The sequence below is a fragment of the Saimiri boliviensis genome, chromosome 16 (assembly GCF_048565385.1).
Source record: "Saimiri boliviensis isolate mSaiBol1 chromosome 16, mSaiBol1.pri, whole genome shotgun sequence".
Classification (NCBI taxonomy): domain Eukaryota; kingdom Metazoa; phylum Chordata; class Mammalia; order Primates; family Cebidae; genus Saimiri; species Saimiri boliviensis.
In genome coordinates, this window is record NC_133464.1 from 16151865 (window position 1) to 16167031 (window position 15167).

General features: G+C 37.6%; 1 protein-coding gene and 1 pseudogene across 1 annotated transcript in view; both read right to left on the reverse strand.

Moving 5' to 3' along the window:
- Positions 1 to 294: 294 nt before the first annotated feature.
- On the reverse strand, positions 295 to 9519 carry LOC101030112 (proteasome subunit alpha type-6 pseudogene; annotated as a pseudogene).
- Positions 7483 to 15167, reverse strand: part of RAP2A (RAP2A, member of RAS oncogene family) — a 36165-nt gene continuing 28480 nt past the window's right edge. The window contains exon 2 of the mRNA XM_010338806.3: positions 7483 to 11936. Within this exon, the coding sequence (XP_010337108.2) occupies positions 11699 to 11936 (238 nt within the window). The 3' untranslated portion in view covers positions 7483 to 11698. The remainder of the gene's footprint in view (positions 11937 to 15167) is intronic.

Below are 15167 nucleotides of genomic sequence, written 5' to 3' on the forward strand. Positions count from 1 at the left end.
TCTGGCAAGACTGTATAAAAAGAAGGAATTCCGTTGTGGGCAACTCAGATTCATGATAGAAAACACCTGTTACTAAGAGAAGCTAAACTTTTTCTTAGTATTGGAGTTGCCAAAACTTTGTTTTAGGCTTTTATCATTTCTAAGAGGTGTTATTTAAAGCTGTATCCCTGATAAGACTCTGTTGAGATGGTCTAAAGGATTCCAGGCACCTGAATTTTATCTCATGTGTCAACTGTTCTTCCTTGCTCTAAAAAAAAAAAAAAAAAAAAGGCTGGAAAAGAACCAACTGCAGGGGAAGTGAAAACAGAATTCAACAGCCAAGCTTCATCTTAGGTAGTGCAGGTCTGGCTACGTAATTTGAAGAGCCTTGTGCATGAACTGAGAGCCTGTTCAAAATTATTAAGAATTTCAGGATTACAACAGAGCACTGAACTGAGCTTTGGTTTATTCTAAGTGTGAGGTCATTTATGACACTTACTGTTTTCGAACAAATAAAATGGAATAGATCTGATGTCAGCAAACTTTTATTTGTAATACTGTTTAATAGAACGTTCTGCATTCATGAAAATGCTGTATATCTGCACTGTCTAATGTGTAGCTGCTACCTACTGATAGGTATTGAACTCTTAGAATGTGGCTTATGTGACCTGAAATGTACCTAGTGCTACTGAATAATGATATTTAAGTTTATTTTAATTTTAATAATATACATTTAAATAGCCATACGTGGATGTGGCCAATGGCCACCATATTGGACAGATTCTAGCAAATCATGAATTATTTAATGAATCAACTGAACCAAAGACAATAAAGAAATTAGTTTAATATAGAAAGAATCTGTAACAATAGAAAGCAAACAATCTTTTTTAATTTTTTACATTTTTTCCCCAAAAGCATTATATACAGAGTCGTAACCACTTCAGCAGTGGGAGGAGTGGGAAAAGCTCCTTTTTCAATCTAGAGACCTTCATAAAGTCAGTTTGTTATTACCAAACACAGAAGAAGTGGCGTCACAGATTTGGTGAACTAGGGACAATGTTTAGTCTCTCTCTGGTGGGAGAAAAAAGTGAGGTCAATCTCTGCTAGTGTAAGAATCCTGAATTCAGGAATTTCAACAGTAACTACTTGAATTTCTGTCTGAAGGTTTTAAATCATTGATAGCACAGTAAACAGGCATGTAACTGCAGTCACCACTGAGTTCAAATGCCCAGGCAAATTTCTTCTTCACTTCTTCTTCAAGGAAGCTGGTTGACTCAGCTTGTTTAACTCCTGATGCAGTGGCTTTAAACCCACAGTAGTAACCCACAGCATCACACTTGTATACCCGAGGGCATAGCTCTTCAAATATACCAATTAAAATCAGACAACAACCATTAGAGCTCATTTCAGTATTCTGTGCATAGACCTGAGTAATATCAGCAATTCTTTCTACATAGCATGTCCACAGGAATCTAATAGCCATACTTATATTTCCAATTAGCTGTCTTGTATTGTGCCCTCTGTTCCTGGGATCTGCTGTCAGCTGTCACTCCTGTGATCACACTGCCAATGTTTTGGTCATCTTGAATAAGTGAGTCCTGGAATCCAGTAATTTTTCAGGTACTATCTTCTGCGTAATGATTACTGCACAGTCTTTCCTTCTGACAGCTACTGATGTAAGGCCACCCTAATTAGTAGCCTTAAAAGCCTATTCTACTTGGCAGAGCCAGCCCTCAGGTAAAAAAATTATAAGGTGGCAGTCAAAACCAGTGCTGGAATCATGGAATGTGGTGATACCCCCACTGCTTCGCTCACAATCTCTGGCACAGTGTCTTTTATATGAACTGTCTTGAGCAACTGACAACAGCTACAGTTGCATGTTATCCCAATGGGAAATTGCAGCATAGCTTCTAAACTCATAAATAGAACAAGAAATGTCTTTAAGACACAGAACTGTGAAACTTGGAGGAGATCCCTGCCTAAAAATTTTGGTAAGGGTAGAGAGTTTCCATGGCAACGAAGAATCCATCCAAATGTAATTAAAAGTGAGTGACTAGGGGATCTATATTGTTCCGCTTTAGTACATTTTACCTTTAATTATATCTTTCTAAGCCACTCATATGCAAATGTATCAGACAAATATTTGTTTAGAACTGAAGTGACAAGTCATTGTAAGAAGAAGAAGAAAAAGGACACAGTCATCTTAAAGAAACATTAGGAACTCTTCAGATAAAATGAAAAGGAAAGACGTATTCTGTTGCTACTCTTTGCAATTCCTTTGAGTCATGAGCAGAGTCATCATTATTTATGGTTTTCCACTTAGATTCACATTTCCTCACTGAGGATGTTTTCAGGCCTTACCCTTGAGAACTCTCTCTTGGTCCTTCCCAAGAAGCACCTGGCCTGGTTCTCCTGCCAGGTTCCAGTCCACAGCCATTACTGCCTACTCTTCTCCACTCCAACCCGAAGCCCAAGGTTATGGCCATGGGCGGCTTTGAGAGGTTCCACAAAGGAGTCAACAGATCCAATGGCAGTGACAACCACTGTCCTCACAGCTTTAATGCTGACCAATCAGTTTTGTTGTATGTATTTGGAAAGAAGTCAGTCATTTGAAAAAATTATGCAATGACTACTGTTGGTATGAGTGAATGAGAAGAGTTTTGTGCATTTTTATTTTGTTTTAGTTACAAATCACATGTCCCTGGGTGCTGAAGGAAAATGCAGGGAGTTGCTGAAACCAGCTGCTGGAGTGAGCTAATTCCTCTTGCAGAAAGATGTTTATTGCTAGAAAAACAACCACCAGGCCAACATCATTCTGAAAAGGAAATCATGTGAATGACTTACTTAGCAATTGTCTGTGTTTAGGATGTGGAGAAAATCCAGTGACATGGGGCTACGGAAGGTCCTCATGGCACATGAGGCAAAAGAAAGAATGAAAAGAGGGAAGGAGCAGGGAAGAAAGCGTAAACACAGCTGAATTTGTTTAAGGGACCTATACAGGTCTAGCCCAACTCTTCCATTCAACTTTCACGGGGTAAACTCTGCAATTACTTGTTTGCTCTTGCTGTCACCTCAGGACAGCAATGCCCTCGTCAACCACAAAGGTAGCAAAAGATCACAAGTCGGGCTCTCTGGGCAGTGAGTATTGAGAGTCTCACATGACGTGGAACACCCAGCTTAATCCAGGCATTCTCAGTGGGAAAGGAGTAGAGCTCAATCTGCAGTGGAAGGAGGTTCCCGGATTTCCAGAGCAGGGGAAAGACTGGCTTTTTCTCCAGTGATCCACGTGGATTTTGATGCAGCCCCTTAAGGGGAGGGCCACATTTTCCTTCTTTTGAGAGTCTCTATTCATGATAAAATTTGATGGAACTATGCTGCACATGTGAAAGGGAGGTAGGAAAAAGGATGCGTTGTTTTCTTAAAAAAAAAAAAAAAAATCTCTTTAGTCTCCTTCTATCTAGGACAGCCCCTTAACCCCCATCCCATTATTTTTGTTTTTCAAGACATTGACGTTTTTGAAACATCCAAACCTTTTTTTGTGGTATGTCCCATGATACAGATTTGTCTGATTGTTTCTCCATGATTAGATTCAGGTGAAGATACCACATAGGTGACGCTGGGTGCTTCCTTTTGTGTCACAGAGGGGCCCGTGATAGATTTTTGACCCTTGGTTGGTAGTGCTTGGTTTGATCACTTGGTTCATGTGTCAGCCAGGTCTTGCCACTGAAAAGCTACCTCTTTCCCTTGGCAAATAAGAAGTAATTTGTGAATATCTGTTTCCCTCCAAACTTTCCACCCAATAGCCTCAGCATTGCTGATTGCTGATCCGTCCCTGAATCAATTTTTATGTGGAAGATTGGAAAGAGATGATTTCTTGGTTCTGTCTTTCATATCTATTAGCTAGTATCCTATAAATGGCTAATCCTCATTATTATTTTTTAATTTCACTATGAACTTTCAGATTGTTTTTTCTTAAGCTGTTTTTTGTTGGACATCATACCCTTTGCCTTGAGAAGTATTTACCAAACTATGAGATATTATTAGTCTTGTGAAATGTTCTAAGGAAAACTAGCATCCTATAGTTAAATAATTTGCAGAACATAATGTATTTATATCTCACAATGTTGCGCAATCCGCATTCGGATATTGAAAACCACAAGAACCTATTTGACTTTGTTTAAGCAGGTGTTTCTCAAATTTATTTGACCATGGAAATCTTCCTCCTATTCAACATTAGTACTTGATGAAACACATTTGTGGAAACACTGGCCAAGAGCCAGCTCTATTAATTAAATGTTTAAATATTTCATCAATAATATGAAACAAAAGACTGAGGATGATGGTTGGTATATCACTGTTCGATAAACTCTGTGTGATTACAATTGTTATTTTCCTTAGAGAAACATGAAATGAAACCCACAGTGACATACCACCACACTCCCACCAGAATGTCTAAAATGAAAAATGGCAAAAGCCAGACAGTGCCAGGTATGTGTGGAAGGTTCAGTTGGTAGACGTCGTGAGGCACCACCTGATCTCCTTTCAGTCAAGTGACTGTTGCCCTGCTGCTGAGTGTGCTGACAGCCTTCACACTCTGATCCTTCAGGGATCACCTCTGCAGCCTGTCCAAGGTCACGGCGACCGACAGGCAGAGGGTACAGAGGACTAAACCATTTTGGCCCAACTCAGGACAATTCTAACTGCCCCATTCTAACTCCCCCTGCTCTGGGAGTTATTGGCCATGCATTGCACCATTTCTCCCTCTGTCTATTCTTACCTCCTCTACTCCCTTCCACAGGAGTTAATCCCAAGGACACTTGGTAATTAACATCCTGCACACTAAGCTCTGTATCACAGTCCACTTCCCAGGCAGTCCATCCTGTGACATGCTGCATCTGGAGTTCTCACACATTGCTTGTTTGTGTAAATTGGTACAACCACTCAATAAAACTATCATTGTTTACCAAAGCTGACAAGCAAATCTTGCGGTTGAGCAATTCCCATCCTAGATATTGACCTAGGAGTATTGTGTCTATCCACCAAAAGTCATGTACACGAATGTTCATAGCAGCTTTATTCATCATAAACTCAAACTGGAAATGACTCAAATGTCCATCAACTGTAGATTGCCTCCTGTCCTCTTCTTTCTCTTTTTTTTTTGGAAGGAGTCTCCCTCTGCCACCTATGCTGGAGTGCAGTGGTGTGCTCTCGGCTCATGGCAATGTCTGCCTCCCAGATTCAAGCAATTCTGCCTCAGTCTCTAAAGTATCTGGGACCACCACCACACTTGGCTAATTTTTGTGCTTTCAGTAGAGACAAGGTTTCGCCATGTTGGCCAGGCTGGTCTCGAACTCCTGACCTCAAATGATCTACCTGCCTTGGCCTCCCAAAGTGATGGGATTACAGGTATGGGCTATTGCACCCAACCCTCTCCCTTTCTCTTGCCATCCCTCTGAGAATACAGGGGTCAGAGGAGTTCTCAGGCTTTCAACAGATCCAGGTCCCCTCACCTGGAGAGAGTTCCCACATCAGGGTTTGGAGGCCGAATATCTAGTAGCAATATTTTCCAAATTGTGCTCCAAAGAGTGCTACTATGTATAATCTGAAGACAGTGTCCTGGGGTCTAGTCAGTTTTGGGACATCAGTGGAATTTGAGTTTTTTTCCAAGATGTGAGATGCATCACATGGGATTTCCCAAACTTGCTTGACTCTTATGTAATTTTCAGCAAAACCTCTCATGGTATAAGACCTCTTCAGAACACACTACAGAGCGGTGCTGTGAACATACCAACATTTTAAACTAAAAATCTAAAACCTAAAAACATCTGGTATTTAACTATAGGCATGGTATTTAACTATAGTATCTGATACATAGAACCCTTTGCCCTGCTGTCCCCAACCTGCCTCTGTATCCCCACTCTCCCTCGCTAATCCTATCATTAGCCTGAGTTCTTTCTCAGGAAGCAGACCCAGCCAGTAATAGCAGAGCCCTGAAGCCCTGCTGTACTGTCATCCAGCTCCACCCTGTCCCACAGACACCTCAGGTTTCCAGGAGAGACTAGCTCAGGCTGGTGCATGATCTTGAAAAGAACATATCCAGCAGCAGTCTGAGGCTGTGCCCGGGAGTTTGGCTCAGCTTGGGCTACTGGGATGCTGACATGTGAAAGTAGGGGAGGTACAAATTATTTCTTGCCATTAGACTAAAATGTATTGCAAGAAAAGGGACTGGCAAGGAGACAGGACTAGGATGTCTTTAGCGTCAGGGTTTACGTGTAGATGAACATCTCTGTATTGTCACAGTGCCAGATGCAGATATAACCTCTCAATAATAGCTGAATGAGCATGGAATGAGTGGATTCAATTTAAGTAAAAGGATTAACAGTGGGGAAAAGGTAATTTAGAGTTAGAAGCTTATTAGAAGTTAGAAGAGTTTCTAACTCTGCTACTTTATTAGCTGTGTGAACTTCAGTGATTCATTTTTAGTACTTAGAGCCAGTTTCTCAAAAATATCAAGTTATCTTTCTACCTATGTTTATATACTTGCACATGTGTATGTGCGTAGGAAGATGCTGGGAATGATTTACATCCATTGTTAGTTAACATGGATGTTTTGGGGAACTGGAAGTTGCGGTGACCTTTTTATTCGCTTCACTAATCCTGATGTTTTTAAAGGTAAAAAAGCACATCACACTCAAAATAGTCAGTGTAAAATTGTAAATATGAATCATTCATACCTAAGTCTTTGAAATGGATCTAAGATTTTTTTTTTATTAAAAATTCCCATAAGCTAAACCAATAATCATTCCTTCAGTTTCTTTATTCCCAGCTCATACATACTAAATAGGTCTTCATATTTACTCTTTCAAGCAGCTAGCCCTCTACCTTTTTCTCTGCTGAGAAATCTTGGAGAAATCCTTACAACAGGCCAACGTGAAGACTACTAAGAAAATACGGAAAGAAAGAACACAGCATCTTACCTAGAATAGCAGCAAATCTTTTAAAACTCAATACTTCCATGTTGGGGATGCTGAATATTATCTAAAAATTATTTTTAAAATATCAAAAATTAGAAAATATTCAATAATATAAAACCAGTTGAAATTATCCATTAACAGATGAAGAGCCGCTATGTTTTATTAGTATTTACGTGGCAATATTTTGGTCAACAGCTTCTTTCGGAAGTTTGTGCTACTATTCTCTGCTTCACAGATCCTAGAGGTCAGTTGGGTTCCAAATTAGGCAGCACCTTATTCCTTTTGCCCTGTATCTGTTCATTCACGGACCTCTAACAAATAGTATGACTTGAGAGAATTTCAAAGTACTATTTTTTAGCCTCAAAGGTATTCTTCCAATTTGGGATTAGATAGGTTTAAATAATTTACAAAAAAAATTTACAAACACTTGAAATAAAAATTTGAAGTTCTTCAGAAGATACGACTAAAATATAGGCATGTTTTCCTTTAAATATCTGGTATTCTAGCTACAGTGCCTCTGTTATATTCATTCAAATTATTCTTATAATCTAAACAATGAAGCTTCTCAACTGGTGGAATGCTGCCAGAGGATTTCAGCAGAGTTTGAAGGCAACATAACCAAAAGGAGCAATTTAAATTGGCTTAGGAAATGAATGGGCTCCTTATCAGAGCAGCTGAAGGCTGTATACAATTAGCAGCATCTGTCAACATTCACAGGGCCCCATATAGAACAAGGAGGCCCTACAGCCTGGCGGCAACCTTCAGCTTCTGGCACCTTCGGATCCATGTGACCTGAAAACAGAAAGACAGCTTCAAGCTATCACTAGGATACCGAATCATTTTAGTGATATTGCCAATTAATGTTAATTATTTATAACAATTCTGTTAACCTTAGCATTGGGCTTCAAATTAACCAGCTATCATACCAAATACAAAATATCATTTGTAGAGCTATGTCTGTATTTATAATAATTGATTTTTATAATCTTTTTCATGTTATTTTTAAAGACCATGAAAATTATCTACCTGCCTTTTTATACGATGAACTCTCAATTTAAATCAACTAAAATATTTTTGTATGAGAAGTATTAAATTCATTTTATATGGCAATTTTTAGTTGTTTTATATATAATAAATTTCTGTCATGCGTATGTACAAAACAAAAAAAATCCAGAGTTTCATTAAATAAATTTATTTGTTAAAATAATTTAACTCCAAATACAACTGTTGAATTTGCATTGAGTTATAACTACAATTCATGTTTTAATTGAAATGTCAAGATTTAACAACTGACATTGTTACAAAACAATAAAGTGTTGTTCAATTTTAAATGGTCAGTTGTATTAGAGCGCAACAATTAACTGTGAACTATATCTCTGGGAAACCTCAAATCAATAATGATAAGTCTGTTTCCAAAACCCACTGCAGTCATTCTTGAAACCCTGATCAAGATTTAATAGATGCACAATGACGTTAAATTTAAAAAAAAAAAAAAAAGACCCCCATAGTCCTTAAAGGTTGATTGGCTAAGGGACAATTAAAGCTTACCCAGTGCTAACACAAGACTACTGATAAGAACAAAAATGTGGAAAAAAAAAAAAAAAAAAAAAAAAAAAACCCCCCCCACACACACAAACCAGCAACAAACAAAGCACTTTCATATTCATACATACACTGACAATATTAACATTCATACTGGAAAACCCTTAAAAACAAGTACCAGACAGCCTTAGGCAACATTTCTTTATATAGAAAAGCAAATATCAGTAGTATTACCACAGAAAAGTGATGGCAACTGTAGCAATTCGAGTCAAAAGTTCAATCCTAATTCTACAAACCAGAGGAGAAAATCATCAAAGCACCTTTCAATAGTTAAGAAAAGATTTTATGTAATACTTTTGATCAGATGCTGGCTTGTTTTGTGAAAGATGAACAGAATGAAAGGCATCAGTTACCATCACTATCACAGTTTAAAAGAACTCAAAAGTTACAACAGCAAAAGAAAAAAAATTTTAAAGATGCTGCCTTTGTATAAAAGTAAAAAATGAAAGAAAATCTTATCACAAGAGCTAAAGAAAAAGTGGGTCTTTGGATCAAACCATAATATTTTTAAGGCATGTTAGAAAAACTTTCACTTATCTAAGTTACTAGTCTGATCAGGGCATAAAATAGTGACCCAAGTCAGCTTTTTTCTGTAGCCACTAAGGTTTCTTCTGTAGCTAACAAATGTAATCTTCCTGTTCTTAAGCATTTTATTACTATAATATCTCAACAAACACATTCACTTGCCAGCTGAGTTATATTCACACCAGATGAATACGAATTTCCAGTTTCAGGATGTCCTTGATGCCTTGGTCACTAAATACGCAGGGCTGCAGGGAAACACTGATCAGGCAGCCAGATGGGTTATTATTCACGTCTTTACAGTAAAAGCCCACCTTGTCATCTGACACAAATGTTTTTAACTAGTAATACAACTCAAAATTTTAGATCATCTTTTCCACTTTACATTCTCCCATACTTTTCATATTATTTAACCTACTTTCACATCTGCATAGCAAGCCATAATGTCAAACTGTGGGATCTTTATAGATACTTCTATTTTGCAATCTTGTCAAAAATTTCCATTATAGAATTCTAAAGAAAGAATCATTCTGAGAAGTTAGAGGATTCAAAACTCAACCAACGCACTAAGAAATATTTTTATTTCAGTAGAGAAATCTTATCTCTTGAATCTCCAATTTCTCTACATTTGAATCAAACCAGCTTTTACGCCGTGAAATTTGCTTCAATAAAATTGGTTAAAATTTTTTGTCCTATAAACAAGGTGCTTCATAATTGAGGATTATAAAAAATTATACTGAAGAATGTAAACATTCAGAATTCAAAGATTTTTGACAACTATGGCCAGCTTTCATTCACATATGCCTTCAGCTTTCTCATTATGAAAAATACTATCAACCTTTTTTTCTTCATCCTTTAAGCTTAATGCCAGTTATTAAACACTTGGGGGACTACCAACGATTTCAAAAAAGTATAAAAGACACTTTAATAATTTAAAAGAAAAAAAGCTTTTGATACACTATATTCTGCAGTATAGATTCTTAGTATAGGCAATTATCTCTGACTTGTGCCAAATTCTTCGGAACAGTAAACACACATGCACACACAAACACACACTCTTCTCTCAATTACACACATAAGACCAGAGGTTACTTGCACAAGACTGTGAAACCAACAAAAGGTGGGGTGGTATATAGATTGCAGGCTCAGTGATATTGCAGTTCTGAAGGCCAAATTCTTCTCCCAAGGCGCAGCTCAAGATAATCTTTTCAGCATTTATAACTGAAGTTAGCTGAAGACCCTTCTATACTTGATTGTAAAACTTATGAACAGGTTTTTCCTGTGCCATTAGTCATGCAAATGATAAATACTTCACGGCTATAAAAACCAAAAATGTCAGAGCTTGAGCACCTTTTCGAAACAAAATATTCACTCTAGCTTTATTTGATACTTCAGTAATCAGGGCAAAATTGTTCTAAGAAAACCTTTATATAATTCTCCAGGAAAATTAAAGATAAAAGGCTTTTGTCTGTCCCTTACCTTCCACTCTATAATTTATGTTCTACTTTTAAGCCCAAATTATTTCACATGGTTATTCAATTTTTAAAATGCCTGCAATAAAGCTCTGCTACAGCAAACTTGATTTTGAAAGCACGTTAGCTACAGGTCACACTACAACCATAGCCCTTAAAGGCGAGAAGGAATTTGCTGCTTTAATGAACTTAAAAATGCCAGATATTCGTATTGTCCTATGAGGTTTCTGCAAACGAGAACATGTGGATGCAACATGGCTTCATTTTCCTTACATGATGGTACTAGTGTATCTATTAGAATGCTTCTTGTTAGTAAGGCTAGGCAATCTCTTCCCATCACAGTTGCTTCCCTCTTGTTCAGTAAAGTTATAAAGACCACCCATGCTCAGTTAAAAGAGGGTGGGTCTGGAGTTTAATTCTGATCAAACCCTTGTGAAAGCCTCCATTTTCTGTGGCAAAGCAGGTGATTTAACAAATTCTAAAGCTAGACTGTATTTTTACATAACCTGTTCTGACTTTTGCTCTATCAAGGATTGAAGCATGAGTTAGTTCCATGTCACAAATTAGAATAACAGCTACAATTAAGCATCAATTTTGAAAAACAGAAATGCGTTAGCTGAGCAAAGAATCTCTCCCTGTAATGCTGTTGGCAGGTCAGCTGTTATTATCTTACTTGACGGAATACATTGGTTAGAAGCTCTATCCCAATTCCTGAAATTCAGTACTCTTGTAGGAAAATATTTCTCCTTTACTTTTTTAAAGAAGACAAAATATTTTAATTGTAAGTGGTTATAGGAATCTTCTGGTTTCTCCCTTATGGTTATTTTTAATTTATACAATAGTTGCTTCTGTCAACTCAGCGACAATGCCATCATAGCTTTCAAATGAGATCACCCTGTAGATCGATGGACTATGCCTTCAAGTTGCAGATGCAGAAAGGAGACTGAGGACAAATGGTGAAAACTGTAGTTACTGAACCCAAATGTTACTCAGAGATATCAACTGACAATCACTGCTCAATTCTGAATAAGGGCTGCAGTTCTCTGTAGATTAACACCACGCATCCTGCAAGTTCTGCAGAGGAGTAGGTGAGTTTTCTGTCACCTACAACATTAGGCAGATCCCATCCAGGACAGCCATATTTGGATGCTATTGTATGTTACATGCCGAACAGCATGGGTCATCTTTGTCAGGCTGAGCAGCATAGTTCATCTGCCTCACAATTTCTGCAAAGAGTTCGTCCACCATTGTTTTACTCTTAGCAGAAGTCTCCATAAAGGGGCAACCCCACTCTTCCGCAAGGGCTCTGCCTTCATTGGACGATACTTCTCTCTCACTTTCCAGGTCCACTTTGTTCCCAACCAAGATGACTGGCACTTTCTCATACCTATGAGAGAAGAAAGAAAACACACACATACATTGTAATAGCATGAAGTTAAACAGGTCACGTGTATTTTCATTTTGGGGGGATATTCCAAGATAAATGGTATCTTTTTTTTTTTTTTTTTTTTTTGAGATGGAGTCTTGCTCTGTCGCCTAGGCTGAAGTGCAGTGGAGTGATCTCGGCTCACTGCAACCTCTGCCTCCCAGTTCAAGTGATTCTTCTGCCTCAGCTTAAAGATAGGCTGATCTTTAAGTCTCGATTGGGACTACAGGTACGTGCCACCACGCCCTGCTAATTTTTGTATTTTTAGTAGAGACAGGGTTTCACCATATGGCCAAGCTGGTCTCAAACTCCTGACCTCATGATCTGCCTGCCTTGGCCTCCCAAAGTGCTGGGATTACAGGCGTGAGACACCACGCCTGGCCCATAAATGGTATCTTTAGTTGCATGAAAATGATTTGTACCACTCGGCTTGATACTTATCTGAGGGCATTTTGAAGCTACTCTCACAGTGGATTATAAAATTAGTTTTATGAAATGATGTTTTTAATTAATCAATTATACATCCTTTAAAATCAATTTATCTTTCCAGATATACTTGGAAAATTATTCTCAGAAACTCAGACTAAATCCTTTTTCCCATTCTGAGAGATGCTTTTTCAGTTGATCATGTAATACGTAGCTCCAATGAATAAACAACTTATAATTATCAGCATTTTACTATATTCTATGTGTATAAAATTGATCATGTTCTTTCTAATAGTTCTCAAATAAGAAAAACGCTAGTAGAAATCATTCAAATGGAAGCCATCAAATACAACCACATCCCATCCCTTCAGAAAACTTTTATGGATTAGTCGGTTCAAAGAGAAACAATCAGGATTCTTTTAAGACTGACAAGAATTCAGCCCCAATTAGCTTTTTTGGTGTTATTTCTCTTTTTCTTCCTAACTAAAATAGGTATCTCTGAGTAAACATGTTTGGAAAAAGCTAAACTAATAAAAATAGTAAGTGATAAGAAAAGAACAAAGAAAAAAGCTCGTAAGTCATTTTGGTGCCTAAGACGATTGGGTCTGCAATGGTTACTCCATGTGGCACAGGTCACAACAGACGTCAACACTGGTGGTGGCCTGCACGTCGGTTTACCATTCTCATTTATATTTGTTCTAAGAAAGGTTGCTAATATATTTTCACAAGACATTTTAAAAGGCCTTTGTGATTTTAATGTAAATCAGTGTGTGTGTGTGTGTGTGTGTGTGTGTGTGTGTGTGTGTGTGTCTTCCCCTAAGCAGAATGTATTTCTGATTTAAAGGTGATAAACAGCAAGATTGCACATAAGTGATAACAAATGTGACTGGACACAGCTAATCTATCAGAAGGTGAAACCATCCCATGGCCAAGCCTTTGAGGCAGGATGCAGAGAGAATTTTTGTCATTCAGGAAACTGGATAATAGGCAGGTGGTTATTGTTTGTTTGCTATGATACTTCCACAGATTTCATCATCCTGTCAAGATGGTTCTCTCCACTCACCCTAACTTGTAAAGCAAACCAAACTCCCAACAGTCTCACTTTTTTCTTTGACACTGTATCAAATGAAGAATGGTCTCAACAAGAGAGTGCCCACCAGGTAGTGTGCCATTTGGCAATGTAAAACAAGAAAACAACTTGAAAATGAGTGGAAGTAACAACATGAAAGGCAAACCTAGAATTTGGATATTATTTTGTAGGAAATGAATTTGGACAACTTCAATTCATATCAAAGGGCTTTATATGAATTTACTATATACTACTGTACCTTATGATTTCGGGCCTTAGATCACACTGACAGCTCTGAACATAAGACACAAGGATTTTTAACGTCCTCTAGGACTCTTACATACAAACAATATGTGCATCCCATGGCCTCTGGGAGGGCAAGTGGCAGTGAAAATAAAGCTGCATTACCAAACACCATATATTTGCTACTTTGCATCTAAACCCTCTTGGTTGGCTATCTAGAGAAGCTTGATAGGGAGTGGATACTGCCAGCCATGTGAGGACAATGTCAGTTTACAATTAGTTTTACTTGAAAAATATAATTGCATTTCATTTTTCTTATGAGAGTACATATATCACAGTGTGCTTTAAAATGCTCTTCTTGGCAGTGAAGTAACTTAAAAACATTAATAAAATTAAGTAAAACTTATTGACTGAATTTAAGTTAAAAACAACTTTCAGTCTGTCTATGAACAATAAGAAGTGGGAAGACATCACTTTCTATTAGCTGAGATACACATTTTAAGGAAATTTTTAAGTTTAAATACAGTATTATATCATGTTTTATATGTGAAATAAGTGTTACACTTAAGTGCAGGATCTACTAGAATATGTGGATTTCCAAAACTTGCAAAGATATCAAATTATTAACAGTTCTGTGAAAGATACCAAATTATTAACAGTTGTATTGATATACTATTTAAATCAAGAATTTGAATAAATCTTACCAACAACCTGATTCTCAAAACAGCAAATAAAATATTGCAAACACAGTTCCACATGTAACGGCATTTAATAACTGGTAAATGTAGATGAAAATGCAGTCAGTATCAGAGAACCTGTTTATTATATCACTAATGTAATTGCCAGTAGGCTTTTCTAAAATCAAGCTAATAAAGACACTAGAGAAATCCACACTAATATTCTCAGAAGATTTTTAAACTGAATAAGATGTTCGGAAAAAAAAATTACGTACATTTCATAATACCAGATGGTGATAAATTTTGTCTTTCTTTCTGTTAAAATTTGGGACAGCAGAAAAGATTCTAAACTCTGAGTTGGAGGCTCTGCTTCCAGTTCTGCCAATGAGATCATTTCCTTTACATATCTATATTTCATTTCTTTATCAGTAAAAAAGGAGTAGGAATATCTGTTCCCACTTAACACAGGGTTGCTGTAATGGTCAAATGAAGTCATACTGAAAAAAAAAAATCAAGTACTAAATAAAAGCAGGGTGGTTGTTTCGTTCCCCTCCTAACTCTACTGATGTGGCCTTAAGAGGCCACGAAGGGTGAAGAAGGAGCTGGAGAAACTGATCAAAGAAGGTAAGGAGCTCCTGAGGGCAAACCGAATCGAGGGTGGAGCTGGGAAAAGAGGCAAAAAAGAGATGGAGTCAAAAACTGTAACAAAGCAGCCACTAGACACTAACCAGGGGCTCCTCCAGTCCCTGTGCTGAACATCATGGAGACAGGGGCCCA